The 16040-nt window shown below is 34.5% G+C and overlaps 1 protein-coding gene and 2 non-coding genes across 5 annotated transcripts; 2 read left to right on the top strand and 1 right to left on the bottom strand.

Annotated features, from left to right (window-relative positions):
- Positions 1-4283: 4283 nt before the first annotated feature.
- Positions 4284-14895, bottom strand: LOC146141615 (glycerol-3-phosphate dehydrogenase [NAD(+)], cytoplasmic-like). Of its 3 annotated transcripts, none has more exons than XM_083390431.1 (9): positions 14798-14895; positions 13527-13704; positions 11893-12033; positions 10485-10623; positions 9998-10110; positions 8670-8780; positions 6883-7011; positions 5362-5471; positions 4284-4544 (listed from the first exon to the last, which is right to left on the bottom strand). In XM_083390431.1, exons 1-9 carry the CDS (start codon positions 14833-14835, stop codon positions 4448-4450), a joined length of 1056 nt encoding a protein of 351 aa, XP_083246557.1. In that variant the 5' UTR covers positions 14836-14895; the 3' UTR covers positions 4284-4447. The 3 variants fall into 3 exon arrangements, with proteins under 3 accessions (XP_083246557.1, XP_083246556.1, XP_083246558.1); XM_083390430.1 differs by having other exon boundaries at positions 8673-8780; XM_083390432.1 differs by having other exon boundaries at positions 11893-11965; positions 13528-13704.
- On the top strand, positions 13941-14015 carry Trnaa-ggc (transfer RNA alanine (anticodon GGC)). Its single transcript has one exon. It is a non-coding gene; the product is annotated as a tRNA-Ala (tRNA).
- On the top strand, positions 14295-14369 carry Trnaa-ggc (transfer RNA alanine (anticodon GGC)). The gene has a single exon. It is a non-coding gene; the product is annotated as a tRNA-Ala (tRNA).
- Positions 14896-16040: the final 1145 nt, after the last annotated feature.

Genomic DNA, 16040 nt, shown 5'->3' with positions numbered 1-16040 from the left:
AAAATACTTTTGTAACATTTATAGATTGGCATAAAAGAGTAAATTGAGCAAGGCCACTTATTTTGTCATTCTAAAGGAAAGAACATGCTATGCACCGAAAAATGAACCACAGCTAAGTTTGCAGAACTTTGAATACAAGGTTCCGTTAAAAAATATTGCCCAACGGTTAATAAAAAATATTGCCTACTGGTTATTAAGGGATTCCTTTAAACAGGATTACAGTTTTGGAAAACTAATGGGATTCGCGTGAAGCACCGACAATTTGCTACTATGTGTAACAAAAATGGAAATAAGTTAGTAAAGCGGCCGTGGCCGCGAGCAGTTTTATTTGAGATCATGCTGAGAAATAATAGCTTAGAATTTTCTATAAGCAACATTTTTTCATCAAAAAGGAACGTCACAAAAAGAGCGCGAGCTCTTGGGTTTCCGGCCCCTGTTCTCAAACAAGACTGCCGAATCGAAATCGACGCAGTCGGTTAATTTCTCTTTGATGTCGGACTAGGACAGTGCTCTGCAACTGGTGTCCTGCGAGACCATGTCAGGTGTGCCGCGGTGTAAAAAACTTTTTTACTAGGCGATTTTTTCCAAAGACACTGTATAAAATTTAGCAATAATTATACCCAAAGCGTATAGTTTAGGCGTTTTAATTGTATGCAATATTTCTTACTTTTCTTATTTTTAAATACTTAGGTTGCATTTAATCACAAAAAGACGTAATTCTCAAAATTATTTTGAAACAAACTGTCAGGCCATTTGCGCGTCTAAACAGTACAACAAAGTTTTTTTTTTACTTTTTGTACAGACGCGAAACTCCGAATATTTTATCAATACGCTCAAAAGTTATAGAACATTCTTTTGTTTTCCTCATTCGCCTCGGTTTGCACTGTATTTTTTTATTTTGTTGGTTGTGGCCAGGGCTGCGGAGTCGGAGTCGGACTCTGACTCGGGACTCGAGTAAGACCGCGTAAAACTACCCGAGTCCCGAGTCCGACGTGCGCATGCGCAGTATCAAATTCTAAAACTGTTAAGGCGGCAAAATATAATTGTAAAAGTGTAATAGCAAATGGTGAAATATTTTTAAACCATGTAATACGGGTGGATCAATTATGGCACCAATATGAGTGGATTACAGAAAATCCAACTTAATTTAGTTGCGTAAATGGGTAAAATACAGGCTGTAGAGTCAAAGCTGGACTCGGGAAAAATCTTACATTTGGCCGGAGTCGGACTCGGGTGTATTTTTTTGGCCGGAGTCGGGACTTGGGAGTCGGACTCGGGTTGTTTTTACCCGACTCCGCAGCCCTGGTTGTGGCACAATTTTATCTTGGTTCGTGTGCCACAAGACTATTCGAGCTTTAAAGACCAACGACGAAATACAGCGTTTTCGTGAATTAAATTTTCCTAATGCCTTTTTGTTTACTTAAATGTCTTAAGTCATCGTAAGGGGTAACCGAGGCAAGTCCCAAGACTTTAAGCGGATTGTTTTAGAACTTTAAAAGCTTAAAATTGGATGATAAGCAGGGGCGCCCGCAGAAAATTTTCCAGGGGGGGGCAATCAGGGGAAAATCAAAAAAGGGGGTCCTGAATTTTCAACTTAGGGAATTCCCCTATTTTTCGTCTGGCTTAATGAATAATGACGTCATAAAACAGTGACAGTATGACGTCATAGAATAGTGATTGCAAGACGTGATAAAAAAACTAATCAGAAACAGACAAATACGTCCAGCAAAAGCGACCACGTGCGTCGTCAACAATCCTGTCAGGCGCCAGCTGCGAAACACGGTAACTTCAGGCAAAAAAAAACAAATTGCAGAATACACACTTGCTAATCAGTCAACCTAAACAAATAACGAAAAAGAAAAACTTCCAGCGTTTACGGTCGACCAAACAAAAGACGAAAAACGGCGTTTTGCACTCGATTTTGGTTTCGCATTAGATTAAGACGCGTGACCCAATTACGTTCAAAAGCACGCCGCTTCGAACAGTTTGTTAAACCATGACAAAAACGAACAAAAAACGATAATATCACTTACAAAAAGAGGGTAAGAACTCCCGCCCCCTGGATACGCCACTGGGGGCAATGGATAATGTATAATATTTTTAACCTTCATATACATAGTACACTTATAAATAATACTTATAATCGCATTTTGAAATTCCAGGGGGGCCAGTGACCCCCCTTGCCCCCCCGTGCGGGCGCCCATGATGATAAGGGAATATAATACATACAAAATTGAGCCTTACACAGTCTATCCTCCATCGGCTGCATTGGACATTTGTTTATCGTCTGGGTTGATGAGTTAAAAGACACCCCTAGAGTGGATTACTGAAGATCCTTTTTTCAGTTCCGTAAATTGGTAAAGTACAGGCTGTAGAGTCTGAGCCGGAAAAATTGTGGGTTTTAGCCTAAATACTGTAACAGTGGTTTGCCAGTTTTATGCGGTTCTTTACTTCAGGTTATAGTTAGGAATGTTTAAATTAGAATATCGAATCCTTAGATTCGAATCAGAATTGGATTCGTATCCAGTTCAGTCATTTATATCGGGTATTTGAAACGGATATAATTTGTTTGTTTTACGGCTGATGGCGCGCCTAGTTGTACAAACGCGAGGGGCAAGTTCACCTCAAAAGCTATGTAGTGCGGCGGCAGCGTTTTTGGGGCGACCAATTAATTTTCGCCTCGCAATAATATTCGCCTGACTATTTAGTATCAAGCAGGCGTTATTGGGCAAATGACTATAGTGTGTAGCCTTATGCTAGATGCAGAGTTCGCAATTTCCTTGAATGCGATAAGTTGTAATTAATGTAACATTCCTTCGTCAAACATATACTGGCGTTGAACAAAATGCGTGTTCACTACGGTCAACTTCGGGCCCGTATTCAGCGAGGTTATGCCCAGTGTATTTGTCAAGTATTCGTCACGGATTACTGACAATAACAATAACTCAGTATACTTTCTAGCACATAATTTGACTGTATAACACAGATCACGTTTGTAGTTAGTAGCCTAGAACTGCACACAACAATGCTTTATAAAAACGTGACTGAATTTCTGAAGAGTTTGTGTTGCATTGCACTCACTATATGGACGAAATATTAATTTTGACAGCCTGGTAGGCTATTTATACTATGTTTTTTTTAAGTTATGGATTACGCTTTACACAACTGTTTCAAATAGCGGTAAAACAAGATTATTTTTATTACAATTTACACATGCTATGATTAATTCCTCTCCCCAAAACAAAATGGAACTTGAATGAGCAACAAAAATTTACCAGAATTCGATATTCTGGATTCGTCTTTCTACATTCGAAACCTATTATGCTACGATTCCCTTGGATTCTACTTTGAACATCCCGAGTAATAATAATAAATATAAATCGCTCTTCTGGTGTAAACGAAGTATAAACCGACGTTTCGGCAGCAGATACCAACTGACCTCATCAGGGTTAATAATTAAAACGAGAGTGCGTTAGCCATCTTATATACTGAGAAGTAAAAAATTGAAAAAACGTAGATTAAAATTAATAATTCTAGACGTCGCTGAAGTATGCGATAAGCTGTGACGCGCCGGAGTCATCCGGTGCAGTACTGCGCCGTAGGACAACGGGCGTTTATCAGCTATTGCGTATAGCTACAACGACGAGTAGATTGCCGGATACCATGAATCCTTTTTATTCATGGTGTTAGGAGATTTACTCTATCCCGAGTAATAATTGAGCTTTTTGAGGCACAGCGTCGATTTCAGTTGCAGCTTAAAATTAAATTATTACCGATCTTTCAAGTTAAAATGTGAATTCTAGTTCTCTTTACAAAATAAAGTTTAGTGTGTAACATTTACATAAATCGAGTATAATGTGTGCGGGTTGGTAAGAAACAGATTGTTCGAACTTATACCAATATGTATGTGTCTCTGGTCCTTGACTTGACTCAAGTTTTCTGGGCAAAGTTTATTTGACCGGAGTTTTTCGGACAAATGACTTCGTTTAAAATGATATTTTACATGGCTTTTATAAAGTTAGGGTATTTATTTTAAGTTTTGTGTACATAAAACGTGTTGTTTGCCATACGCTGCCTTTATGTTATCTTTTACTGGAGTTATTGTATCAGTTAACGTTTTATTTTATGACAATGACTTGACTTGAGAACTTTCTGGAATAATGACTTTACTTGGACTTCTATTTATTCGAAGACTTTTCTGGGGCGTGAGTCATTCCAAAATGACTTGTTTACAACACTACTCTGCTCTCTGACTAGTTATTGTTCATCCATGTTTATTTTAATTTTTTTATTTTCAGCACGTTAAGGTTTCACTTAAATATACTAGAGTGTCAAGAAATCAAATCAACAACAAAACAATGTTAAGAGGATATAAAAGATATGCAGATAGAAGGATGCATATTTTACGGTGGCTGAATAAATCCGAAATGGTCAGTGTTGTCGACTTTTACATGTGTTCGGGATGGTTTTGAAGACATTCGATGAAACTTTCGACCTTGTGTTTGTTGAAGCAAATGTTGTAGACAGAAACAAAAAGTGGATACCTGAAAAAATATATAAAACATTAATGTGAAGTAGATATTTTACGAAATCTTGTATTATACATGGAATGAGTATCAAAACCCAGAGAGTAGGTAGCATTCTGTGAACGTTTCGAATAAATCTTAAGATGAGTTTGGGGGGTTCGGATCCCCCTTTTGCAAGTAATATTATCGTTTTTTGTTCGTTTTTGTCAGGGTTTAGCAATTGTCCGAAGCGGCAATGTTTTTAATGTTTATTGGGTCACGCGTCAAAACGCCGTTTTTTGTCTGTACAAGGGTCTACCGTAAGATATCTTTCTCTTTAGTTATTTGTTCAGGTTTGCTGATTAACAAGCGTCGACAATTGACAACGCAAATGAAGCCTTCTTACTTTTTTTCTCGCTAAAAAAAACGTCAGGTTAGGCGCATTTCATCGCTGTTCGCTGTCTGCGCTAATATCCGATGTTGGTGTAACAACGGCATTTTTTAACTAAATTAAAAAATTGAACTTTAACACATTTGAAGGGAAGTATATTATATCCTTACTATGGATCATAATGGTTGGAGGTTGTAGTAAGACGTAATAAGAATATCAAAGCCCATACAGAAGTAGGTATCATCTTGAACGTTTCGAATAACTCCTTATTCTTTATTGCTATGTTGAACATGAATAAAAGAGTTATTCGAAACGTTCAAGATGATACCTACTTCTGTATGGGCTTTGATATTCTTATTGTATCCTTCCTAAATAATGAAAAACCTGTAATATTAGGTTTGGAATATTTAAAACAGAAACAGGACACCCTGCCCTCGGCGTTCAATGAAATAGCTTGTCACTTACTCGGATTCAGCAATATTCATCTTCTTCATGACAATGTTAACTTCCCGGGCGGTTTCAGGCCCTTGTAGTTTTTGTCCACCAAGCATTTCCGCTTCCAGCTCTTCAATAGTCTATAAAGAATATTTTTTTATATTACGCTTCTACGGATATATCGATATCTGTAAGTTTTTGCCGATATTTTGGTCGATATTTAGCTTCTACCAATATATCGGTATCTGTAAGTTTTTGCCGATATTTTGGTCGATATTTAGCTTCTACCAATATATCGGTATCGGTAAGTTTTTGCCGATATTTTGGTCGACATTTAGCTTCTACCGATATATCGGTAAATTTTTGCCGATATTTTGGTCGATATTTAGCTTCTACCAATATATCGGTATCGGTAATTTTTGCCGATATTTTGGTCGATATTTTCCACGAAATATGATATAGTAGTGTGTGCCTAAAAACAAGCAAATTCTCTACTCTTTTGCAATTTTTTGTTGCTGTTTAGCATCACGCCAAGTCAATATGCAAAATAAGAAATATGGGAATAAACAAAAAATTTTATTTGGATTTTATTTTTAAATAATTTACATTTCGACCATATTTCAGGTATATAAAAATATCGGGATCTACATGGAGTATTGGTTGGCAAAAACGTAAAAATCAGCTATAGGTATCGGCCAAAAATAGAAATATCGGTCGATCTCTAATTTAAACTATTAAAAAAACAAAGTCTTGGGTATTTCAGTAGGATATTTATTAAACGATGGGAATACAGTATTTCTAAGAAAAGAAATTTTTCGCATTAACTGTATGTCTTGACAGTTTAGAAAACTTTAGGACATTTTTGTGCCACAGTTTTATGAAAAATATGTAAAGATTTTAAAGAAATATTATAGCCTTTAAAAGACCTTTTATTGGATTCCTTTACATTTTTCGAAAATAATTTCACAACAAAACTGTATAAATGTAATGGTCGATAAAATACAAAATTGTTTTTATCTGCACTTTTCTTAAAACATAACTTGAGCTGCGCATTAAAATCAAACACTATTGATTAAACAGGATTTTTTTAACGACTTTCAATACGCAATTTAAATAAAAGACCGTGCGGCGAACCTGTGCTTACCAACAAATCGAATAAGACCCAAAATCGGATCAATTTTCTGAATATAAATAATTGAAAAATATAACTGTATAATGTAGCAAGTAACTCAGTATATCAAGGCCAATACACAAGTAGGTATTATTTTGAACGTTTAAAATATAATATCTTCATTCATTTTGATGTTGAAAATGAATAAAGAGATATTCGACACGTTAAAAATGCTACTTACTTCTGTATGGGCTTTGATATACTAACAAGTTTTTTTATTTTTTATTTTTACTTTATAAACCCATTTAGCTGGCCATAAAAAAATAAAGAAAATACTTTTGGAAAAATTTTTAATATATAAGTCAATTCCAAGACGTTCAAAGACTTAGTGGCAACCCTGCATCAATGTCAGAACAGTTGTGTATTTATCGAGTAAATACCTTGTCTCCTTTGACAAAAGCTTGCGACACACGTCTGTTTCTTCCTCCGTAGCAAGTCGTTACTAAATCGGCAACTCCGCAACTTTCGAGGAAGGTGGCGGTTTGAGGAGGGTCGTCCGGGAAAAAAGCCTAAAGCAAATACCAGTGTTGTAATGGATTAAGTCAATGACTTGACTCAAGTCAACTTAAGGCACTGTTTTTAAATGAATTGATTTAAATAAAGTTATTTGGGAAAAAATGACTTGACTTAAGTTTTTTGGGCAAATGACTTGAGTTAAGTGCACTTAAGTCACTGTTTTCAAATGACTTGACTTGACTTAACTTAACTTATTTCGGAAAAAATATCTTGATTTGACTTAAGTCTTTCGGACAAATGACTTGGGTTAAAATAAGGTGTTTTCATTAGACTTTTTTTATATAAAATTCAGTTATATACCTTAATTTTTCTACATAAAACAATTTGCTTGCGTTATGTTACTTTTTAGTTATATTGTATTTGTTTTATTGCTCGTAATCAAGCTAGTTTACCAATTTTAGTAGTTTACCAATTTTACGTTTACTTTTTATGACAAGGACTTGACTCGGACTCAAGTTATTTTAAAAATGACTCAACTTGGACTTCTTCCCTCAACTGCGTTTTTATTAGAGTTTCATTTGTTTTGAAAGAAACTCCTGTAAACCAGATTGAAAAACCTATAAAGTTGTTTACAATCGTTAAATAAAGTTAGCTGCTGCTAAGAATGTTTTGGGTCCACGGTTCACTGTTGGGCCTGGCACTCTGTTGTGACGCAAATTTTCTCGGTAAATTATGCTTTTCAGCTGCCAAGGAAAAGTCGAGGCAAAAAACACCTTTTTTTTTCTATCTTGCGTCCGTTTGGAGTATGTAGCAATTGTAGCATGCATTGGCGTTTGGTTGTTTCTAAACCAGCGCCCACTGAATTAAACCTGTGTAGCTCTGTTGGTAGAGCAACAGTCCCGTTATGGCCGGAAGTCGTGAGTTCGAACCTCACTGCAGGCTAGTATTTTCTATCCTACTTTGCTTGCATAATTGATAGACTAATTCAGTTCGCCTGTCAAAGGCTTCCGGTGTTATGATACGTAAGCCGTTAAAAGGGGTTAATTTACTGTTGTTAAATACGTTTGTGTGTGTAACTTTCTTGTCAACAGTAATCGTTTTATGATAACTTATGGTTGTTCAATAAAAATATAATTGATACAAAAAGTTTTTATACCAAAAATGGTGAACTATTTGTTTCTGGCGGTTTTTAAAATGGGGCCCATAGACCACTTATAGTTACGTGGACAAGTTTTAGGATGACAATAAAGGCCTTACTGAAATTTTAATTTTTTTAAAAAAGGTAGTTTAATTGAAAAAAAATGCTTTTCATCCTTCTACTTGTATAGGTAAAATTGATTTAGGTTTTACATTTGTTGGCCTAAAAACACAGATTTGTTAAGTCTACTTGTTTTATGACGTCATCTCTAAAAATTCTATGTCGACTCTGGTCCACGTGAACAAAAAAATTATCTAAGGGGTATTCCTATACATTAAAAAAGGTTAAGAACCCCTGTTTTACGCAGTGATATATAAACTTTGTTTCAATATTCAAATTAAATGCAAGGTGGTAAAACATTCTATTGTAAGTAATAAGACAAAAAATATGTAGAGTTTTCGCGGAGAAATTTGTCATACACCATTTGCAAAATCAACAACTCACTTTAAATTAGATAGAGGTAATATATCTAATTACTGTGGTTCATGTATGTAAAACTCTGCATGTAAAAACTACCTTTGCAAACTTCATCATTTCCATTAGGCCAAGCCGAATAACAGCAGAAACAGTGTTATCTCCGTACCCGAGGCCGCACACAAATCCAGCGCCGCATGCAACAATGTTCTGTAAGCAAATAAATCATTTAAAAGTCAATATTCAAAGATTAATAATTCATCACAGGACGACACAGAACAGGTGTATGAGCCGAATACACACTAGGGGCATTTAGCTTACCAAGGGAACATCTATTTCAGGGTTACCACACAATTTTATGAAAAATACTTTTAAAATTAAATTTGTAGGTTTTTAAAGACCAAAAATCGGACCACTCAACAATTTTTTCTTATAATCAGATAACAAAACAGTATAGACGTCACTGTCAACTAATTATGAATAAAATGAAAAAATTTATTGTTTTTTAATGGCGCTTTTAAAAGAGCAAAACTTCAGCTGGACATAAATTCAAAGACTTTAAAAAAACAGATTTTTTCAAATACTTATTGTTATTAATAATGTAAATCAATTTAAAGACTTTTAATGAATAAAAGGCTGTGTGGCAACCCTTGTATTTTTCTTTTTTTGTATAATTTTACATTCGGAATCCATTTATTTTATATATTTAACATTCAATGTGAGCCTACTGTTTTATCGAGGAATTTTCAAGTATAACAAATGTTTTGAAAACTCATAATATTGTTATGGTAGTCTTGGTTGATAGCAATATTTTTGTTATTCAAAAACTGAAAACAAATGGCACTGTTTAGCAACAAATTTTATTTAAATATTGACAAGCTTTGTATAATAATGCTTCATCAGGTCAAAGTAAGATATTATGGTGCTAACTTTGACATTTAAAATTTACCCACTTTAGTGTTTTTTTGCAAGAAACAGCTTTTTATTTAAAACGTTTTAAATTGTTGAATTAGTAGTTGGTTTGTATGGCCCACTACCTTAACAAGAATGGTGCGAACTTAGTTTGACTTTTTAAAATTTACCCACTTTGGTGTTTCAAACAAGACTTTGCAAAGTTTAACACTTTTTTTAACTTTAGCCACTTGGTGTTTTTTGCAAGAAACAGCTTTTTATTTAAAACGTTTTAAAATGTTAAATTAGTAGTTGGTTTGTATGGCCCACTACCTTAACAAGAATGGTGCGAACTTAGTTTGACTTTTTAAAATTTACCCACTTTGGTGTTTCAAACAAGACTTTGCAAAGTTTAACACTTTTTTTAACTTTAGCCACTTGGTGTTTTTTGCAAGAAACAGCTTTTTATTTAAAACGTTTTAAATTGTTGAATTAGTAGTTGGTTTGTATGGCCAACTACCTTAACAAGATGTTACCTTGAGAGCGCCACAAATTTCAACTGTTTTTGGATCGTTGACGACACAAATGCGGAAATCTGGAGTCTGCAGAAGATCTTTGAAAAGCTGACCATTTTCCATATTTGCGCAACCTAAATTAAAAAATATTACAAAAATAAATGGTGGTAGTAGAGTTGTCAAAATTTTTTTTATTAAATTGTAACAAATTAGTTGATTATTTTTTTTTACAAACCAAACAATTGTGCATTTAGTTTTTTAAAAACAATTCAAAGGAAATTTTAACAAGTTGCAAATTACAACACACTTTTAAGTTCAAACACAATTCAAAAAAATTTTAAAGAAAAAACTTGTTTCAAGAGCTTAAAAACATAACTGTATACGAAATAAACTAAAAAAAAATTGGAAAAAATATTGCAAGACTTTTTGATATGTGAAACAATTTAAATACAATCAGTGATTTTTTAATGAATCAAAGACTTTTTTGTTTGAGTGTTAGATTACTTACCGATGGTAGTTTCGCAAAACTTTTTGTCCGCAACTTCGCTGGCAATATTGGCACCCATTAAAACTGAAACGTCGATGTTTAAAATTTCGTGAATAATGTCACTAATCAAGCGCAGTCCCTTGTCCGAATGGTCCATTCCCTGTTGTAAAAATTAACATTTGTTAAAATCATTGTTGTAATGACTTAAGTCAATGACTTGACTTCAGTATTTTGGACAAATGACTTGGGTGGAATAAGGTACTTACATTAAACGTTTTTTTATAAAATTGGGTATTTATCTTAAGTTTTGCACATCAAACTATTTGCCTGCTCTATAGTCTGTTTTGATGTTTTGGGTTATATTTTACAAGAGTTATTGGTCATAATTGGATGAATCTATCAATTTTAATAATTGAACTTGGAAATGACTTGCTCTAATTATGACTTGACTGGGACTTGACTTTTCATTTATTAGAAAAGGCTTCACTTGGACTTAAGTTCATTTACAATTTTATTTGATTTGGGCCTTAAGTTATTTTACAAACAACTTGTTTACTACACTGATTGAGATAACACAGTGCATAAAACCTGGGCTTCCTTATTTTTAGAGGAAATTTGTCCATATAAAAATAAAGGTTTACTTTGGAAAAGTTGGTTAAAATTTTACTGTAATGTAAAGCAGGGGTGGGCAACCTACGGCCTGAGCGGCAGATACGGCTCCTCAACGTAAATCATGCGGCCCCTCCCTATTTTTCAAACTGTCATTCCTTCATTTGTTTGGCTATTTCAACTATGCAAAAAGCAAATATTTTTTGAAAATCTTGTTCCTGCATTGAGTGTGACATATGTTTAGAGCCATTACAATTGCAAAATATCCTAATTTTATCCCTAATTAACAGTTGTTGCTGCTGTTATATTAAAATGAGTAATGACTGACATAGCTAAAGTTGATAAGCCATGGAGACCTTTCTGAGTGTGGTTTTGTCCGACGATTAGAAAATGGGTGGTTGGCTACATTTGCCGATGAAAGCTTGCTGGATAGTTAGTCTAAATGTTGGACAAACAAATAAATATCAGAAGAACTCATTTTTGGTATATAATTTGCCTGGTAGCAACAGCATATTTATTGAGACTAGAAAAATGTTGCCCACCTCTGATTTAAACAGTTGTTCTTTTACAATTCTGCATTCTTTAATTATATTTGTAGTACAACTAAAACATTTTTATGATAGTGAAAAATTGGGGAAAATTATCAGAATTAAATTCTGCTTATTGGAAATCATATTGTGTCAAAATAAAAACAATTAAAACAGTAATTACTTATTATTTCACTCAGAACAGACATTTCACATACTACTATTAGAGTGGTTTATTATGGCAATAACACAAATTTAATAATAAAAACTCTAATAAAAAACAAAGAAATCACCTTAATCAGAGAAATTCCAATTGCATCCGACTTAATTTTGCCCTGAAGAGCTTTGCACTGTCTGCGAATAAATTGATGAGGCACCACAAAGATTAACATGTCAGCACCAGCAGACGCTTCTGTCAAGTCTGGAACAGCCACCTAAAATATGGATACATTCGTTACGTAAGGTACAATTGCTAGGAATAGTGGCGAAGTTCGATTTTTTTAAACAAAGGTTCCTAACTTTAACAGTTTCCAGATCAAACCGTTCTAGGTTCATGCTAAACTAAAAAAATCTAAAACTCTACTTACTTTTAAATGGGCTTTGATATATGTTCTACATTTAACTACAACCTCCAGCCATTATCTTAAGATTTATTTGAAATGTTCAAAATTCTACCAACTTTTACATGTGCTTTAAAATTCATTCTACTTCTAAATACAACCTACAGCCATTATTTAAATTTTAATTTTTTTTTGTCTTTTGTGTTCCACGCGAGGCCAAAAAAAATTTTTAGGGGTCCGCGGTAAAAAAAGTTTAAGAACCCCTGGGCTAAAGTCAATGACTTGAGTTAAGTCACTTGTTTCAAATGAATTGACTTACTTAGGTCGTTTTGTTAAAATGACTTGATTTGACTTAATCCTTTATACAAATGACTTCACTTGGACTTAAGTCATTGAGTCAAATGACTTAGGTTGGAATTAAGTATTTTCTTTAAGTGAAAATTAAGTGTTTTCATTTACCATATCATTGTAAAATCAAGCTTTTTTCCTCAAGTTTTACATATTAAAGTTAAAAGACTAGATTGCTATCGGTACATGTTGTTTTTTCGAATAGTTTAGTTGATTGATCAATGCTCATAATAGGACGAGCCAATTTTAATGGTCTAGTATTTCATATTTATATTAGTTGTTTGACTTGGAGATGCCTTGCTATATAGTGACTTGGCTTGGGCAACTGATGACTTGAACTGGGACATGACATTTCTTGAAAAATCTTGACTTGGACCAGTTATTTCACAATGACTTGACTGTGGCTAATTCATTCAAAATTCCTTGTTTTATTACACTACTAACTAGTGCAGGGGTGTCCAACAAGCGGCACCATTTGGCATGCGACCTAATAAAAAATGGCATGCAAGCCTTCCCCAAAAAATACTAAAATTGTTATTTAGCCAATTGCCAAAAAAAAATCAATTTGTTATTCAGCCAATTGTCAGAAAATACTAAGTTTGTTATATTGGACACCCCTGAACTAGTGGTAAGAACGGCGAATATACCGGGTTGTCTGATTGGGTTCAATTTATTATAACATAATTATTTAAAAAAAAGAAAAATGATTTTAAATTATTGAACCTATTTATTGAAATAGTTAGTTATTTACCCGTTTTTTTACCTATCACAGTCACTGTAAGGAAATCATTCGAGCTGGCGGATTTTAGAAGTTTCTTGAGAAATTAATCGGTCCCATTGTGGAAATTGCGTTCAAGCATGCCTGCAAGATTCATTGCGGCCAGTGATATAGTTTGTCCCAAATAACAGAAAAACCAAAGCTAGGATTTTGAGAATCAAAAAGATAATTTAAATTTCACCTGATACTGCTATGAAAGTCGACATGGTCATTTTTGTACTTTAAACTTTTTTTAACTTACCACATTGTCTGGTAGGGTGTGTCCTTTGAGATACTTAACGTTCTCATGTTTTGTGTTGATGATTTCGGTGAGTTTTTGTCCGTCAATCAGTTCTTCGAAGACGTACATGTTGACCCTTGTGTGAAACTTATCCGATGCGGCACAGTTGGCCCCAACAATCTTGGAGATTGCGGAACCCCTAAGTAAAAAAAGATTTGAATCGCAAATTTGTAATATCCTTAAATTATATGTAAATTTTCTATTGGCTCCGAATGGGAAATTTTAACTCTTGAGCGAACAGAGGCAAAAGATTTACACTGCGCGCCTGTTTCACCTTTAAAAGCTGGATTTTTAGAATAAAGAATAACAAATGAAACAAGAACAATTATATGCAAGCATTGGCGTATGGTTGTTTCTCGACTCGTTCCCTTCTGAGCCTGCATAGCTCAGTTGGTAGAGCGACGGTCCCGGCTTGACCGGAGGTCGTGAGTTCGAACCTCACTGCAGGCTAGTTGTTTTTCTAGTCTGCTCTGCTTGCATCATTGATCGACAGATTCGGTGAGTCTGCAATGGCTTTTCGGTGTACTAATAATACGTAAGCCGTTATCGTTGGTCAAAAAGCAGCTTCAGAAGGGCTAGATCTCAGTTGTAAGCACACATATATGTGTGTACATATGTTTCATTGTATTATGATATGATACTGGCGATCCCCTTCGTTATGAAGCTGCTTGTACTAACAGATTGAGCAAGCATTGGCGTATGGTTGTTTCTCGACTCGTTCCCTTCTGAGCCTGCATAGCTCAGTTGGTAGAGCGACGGTCCCGGCTTGACCGGAGGTCGTGAGTTCGAACCTCACTGCAGGCTAGTTGTTTTTCTAGTCTGCTCTGCTTGCATCATTGATCGACAGATTCGGTGAGTCTGCAATGGCTTTTCGGTGTACAAACAATTATATATTTCAATTTTAGTATAAATTGGCAAAAACATTGGCGCTGGTCTAAAATACTACCACATTTGCGGTCTGGATCATTGCTAACAATATTTGGGTTAGCATGTAAGTTGGGTGGGTCAAGTATTATTATTATATATTTATTTCTCCTTTGCAATTTCAATTTTGACAACTCATTTGTTGAGCTGTAAAAAACAGTGGTAGGGTTCTAAAATTTGCCACACAAAACTGGCACAAAGGAATGTTAGCATTGATTTAATGCAAGGAAGGAAACTCAAAACACACCATTGTATTCTAAATGAATCGACTGTTAGGATGTTTAAAGTTTTATCTTATTGAAGCTTACCAGTTACCAGATCCGATAATGCATACTTTCTTGGCCATGTTGAATTATGCTAACTTAAAAAATGAATATTTAAATAAAATTTATTTACACCAGTTTCTAAAAAGTAACAAAAAATAAATTATTAAACTTCTACAATGTTCCATGCGTCATCAAAAAGCTTTCATCATAATTTTAAACATCATTTTTAAACTCTGGAGCATAATGGTTGGAGGTTGTAGTAAGAATATCAAAGCCCATACAGAAGTAGGTATCATCTTGAACGTTTTGAATAAATATTAAATATTATTCGAAACGTTCAAGATGATACCTACTTCTGTATGGGCTTTGATATTCTTATTATATTTTTAAACTTGAAGCAGTAATTACAGAGATTCAGATATCCTGTAAATATTAAACAAGACTTCCTTTGTCAGTAACGCTGTTAGCAGTCAACTGCAAGATACAACTGTTGGTTACATTTTTAAAGCATTCGAACCGGCATGCAAACATTTAAAGCAAACATAGAGTAATAAAAGAACAAGGTTACACAAAGTAAATAAAAGATTAGCACATCCCTAAGCCCATAGAACTTCAGCTTCATAGGCTTAGCACACTGCAAGTACTCTTGCAACCTTTGGTCCTTAGTTTTAACCTTCATAGCGTAAAAATCAATGGCGAACTAGCAGTTGAAAATCAGTATACGATAATAATTCGTGTTGCAAAACAAACTCTAACTGTTAAAAGGTGAAATAACTACGGAATAGTCTTCAATCGTTACGATATGGTTTCATATAAAGTTGCTTCAAGTTTAAAAGTCGTGCGTTGTCTCAAGTAGGATTTGCGGTTTCGATTCAACACGTGATTTATAGTAGATAGCCGCGGGAGATACAGCTGTTTTAAAACTAGCACTTTTTTAGCTGCTAATCCAACACCTCCATGTTTAATGTAACACTGAAATTGGCACATTTTTGTTATTTAGAAACTTAAGCGATGCTGTTATGCACAATGAATGACCTTCTCTTGTAGAACTAGGAAGTGCGACTGCTACACATTTTCGTGTTAAAAGTTGCATTTCCTTCAGGTTTAGCTATTAACGGGAAATGGCATTAACTTTCAACTTAAAATAATCACAGTCAGTTCGATTTTTTATTACTCTGAACTATGACGGAATTTGCAGACAACTAAATGACCTTGGTTTCCAAGGATACTTTGTTCCAACGTTTTTAAATTAGCAGCAAATGCAACCATTAGATCAACATCGACA

Source organism: Ascidiella aspersa, chromosome 5, assembly GCF_963924565.1.
Source record: "Ascidiella aspersa chromosome 5, kaAscAspe10.2, whole genome shotgun sequence".
Classification (NCBI taxonomy): Eukaryota; Metazoa; Chordata; class Ascidiacea; order Phlebobranchia; family Ascidiidae; genus Ascidiella; species Ascidiella aspersa.
The sequence above is the reverse complement of the archived record's forward strand: the minus strand, read 5'-3'. Positions and strand labels throughout refer to the sequence as shown.

What these genes read in the sequence shown, in the direction of transcription:
- LOC146141615 (XM_083390431.1), bottom strand. Translation starts at nt 14,835, where the DNA reads ATGGCCAAGAAAGTATGCATTATCGGATCTGGTAACTG. An exon ending in TGATGAAGTTTGCAAAGGTA is followed by an intron (nt 7,012 to 8,669) that starts GTTTTTACATGC and finishes TATTTGCTTTAG; the next exon opens with GCTTTTTTCCCGGACGACCC. An exon ending in ATGAATATTGCTGAATCCGA is followed by an intron (nt 4,545 to 5,361) that starts GTAAGTGACAAG and finishes ATATTTTTTCAG; the next exon opens with GTATCCACTTTTTGTTTCTG.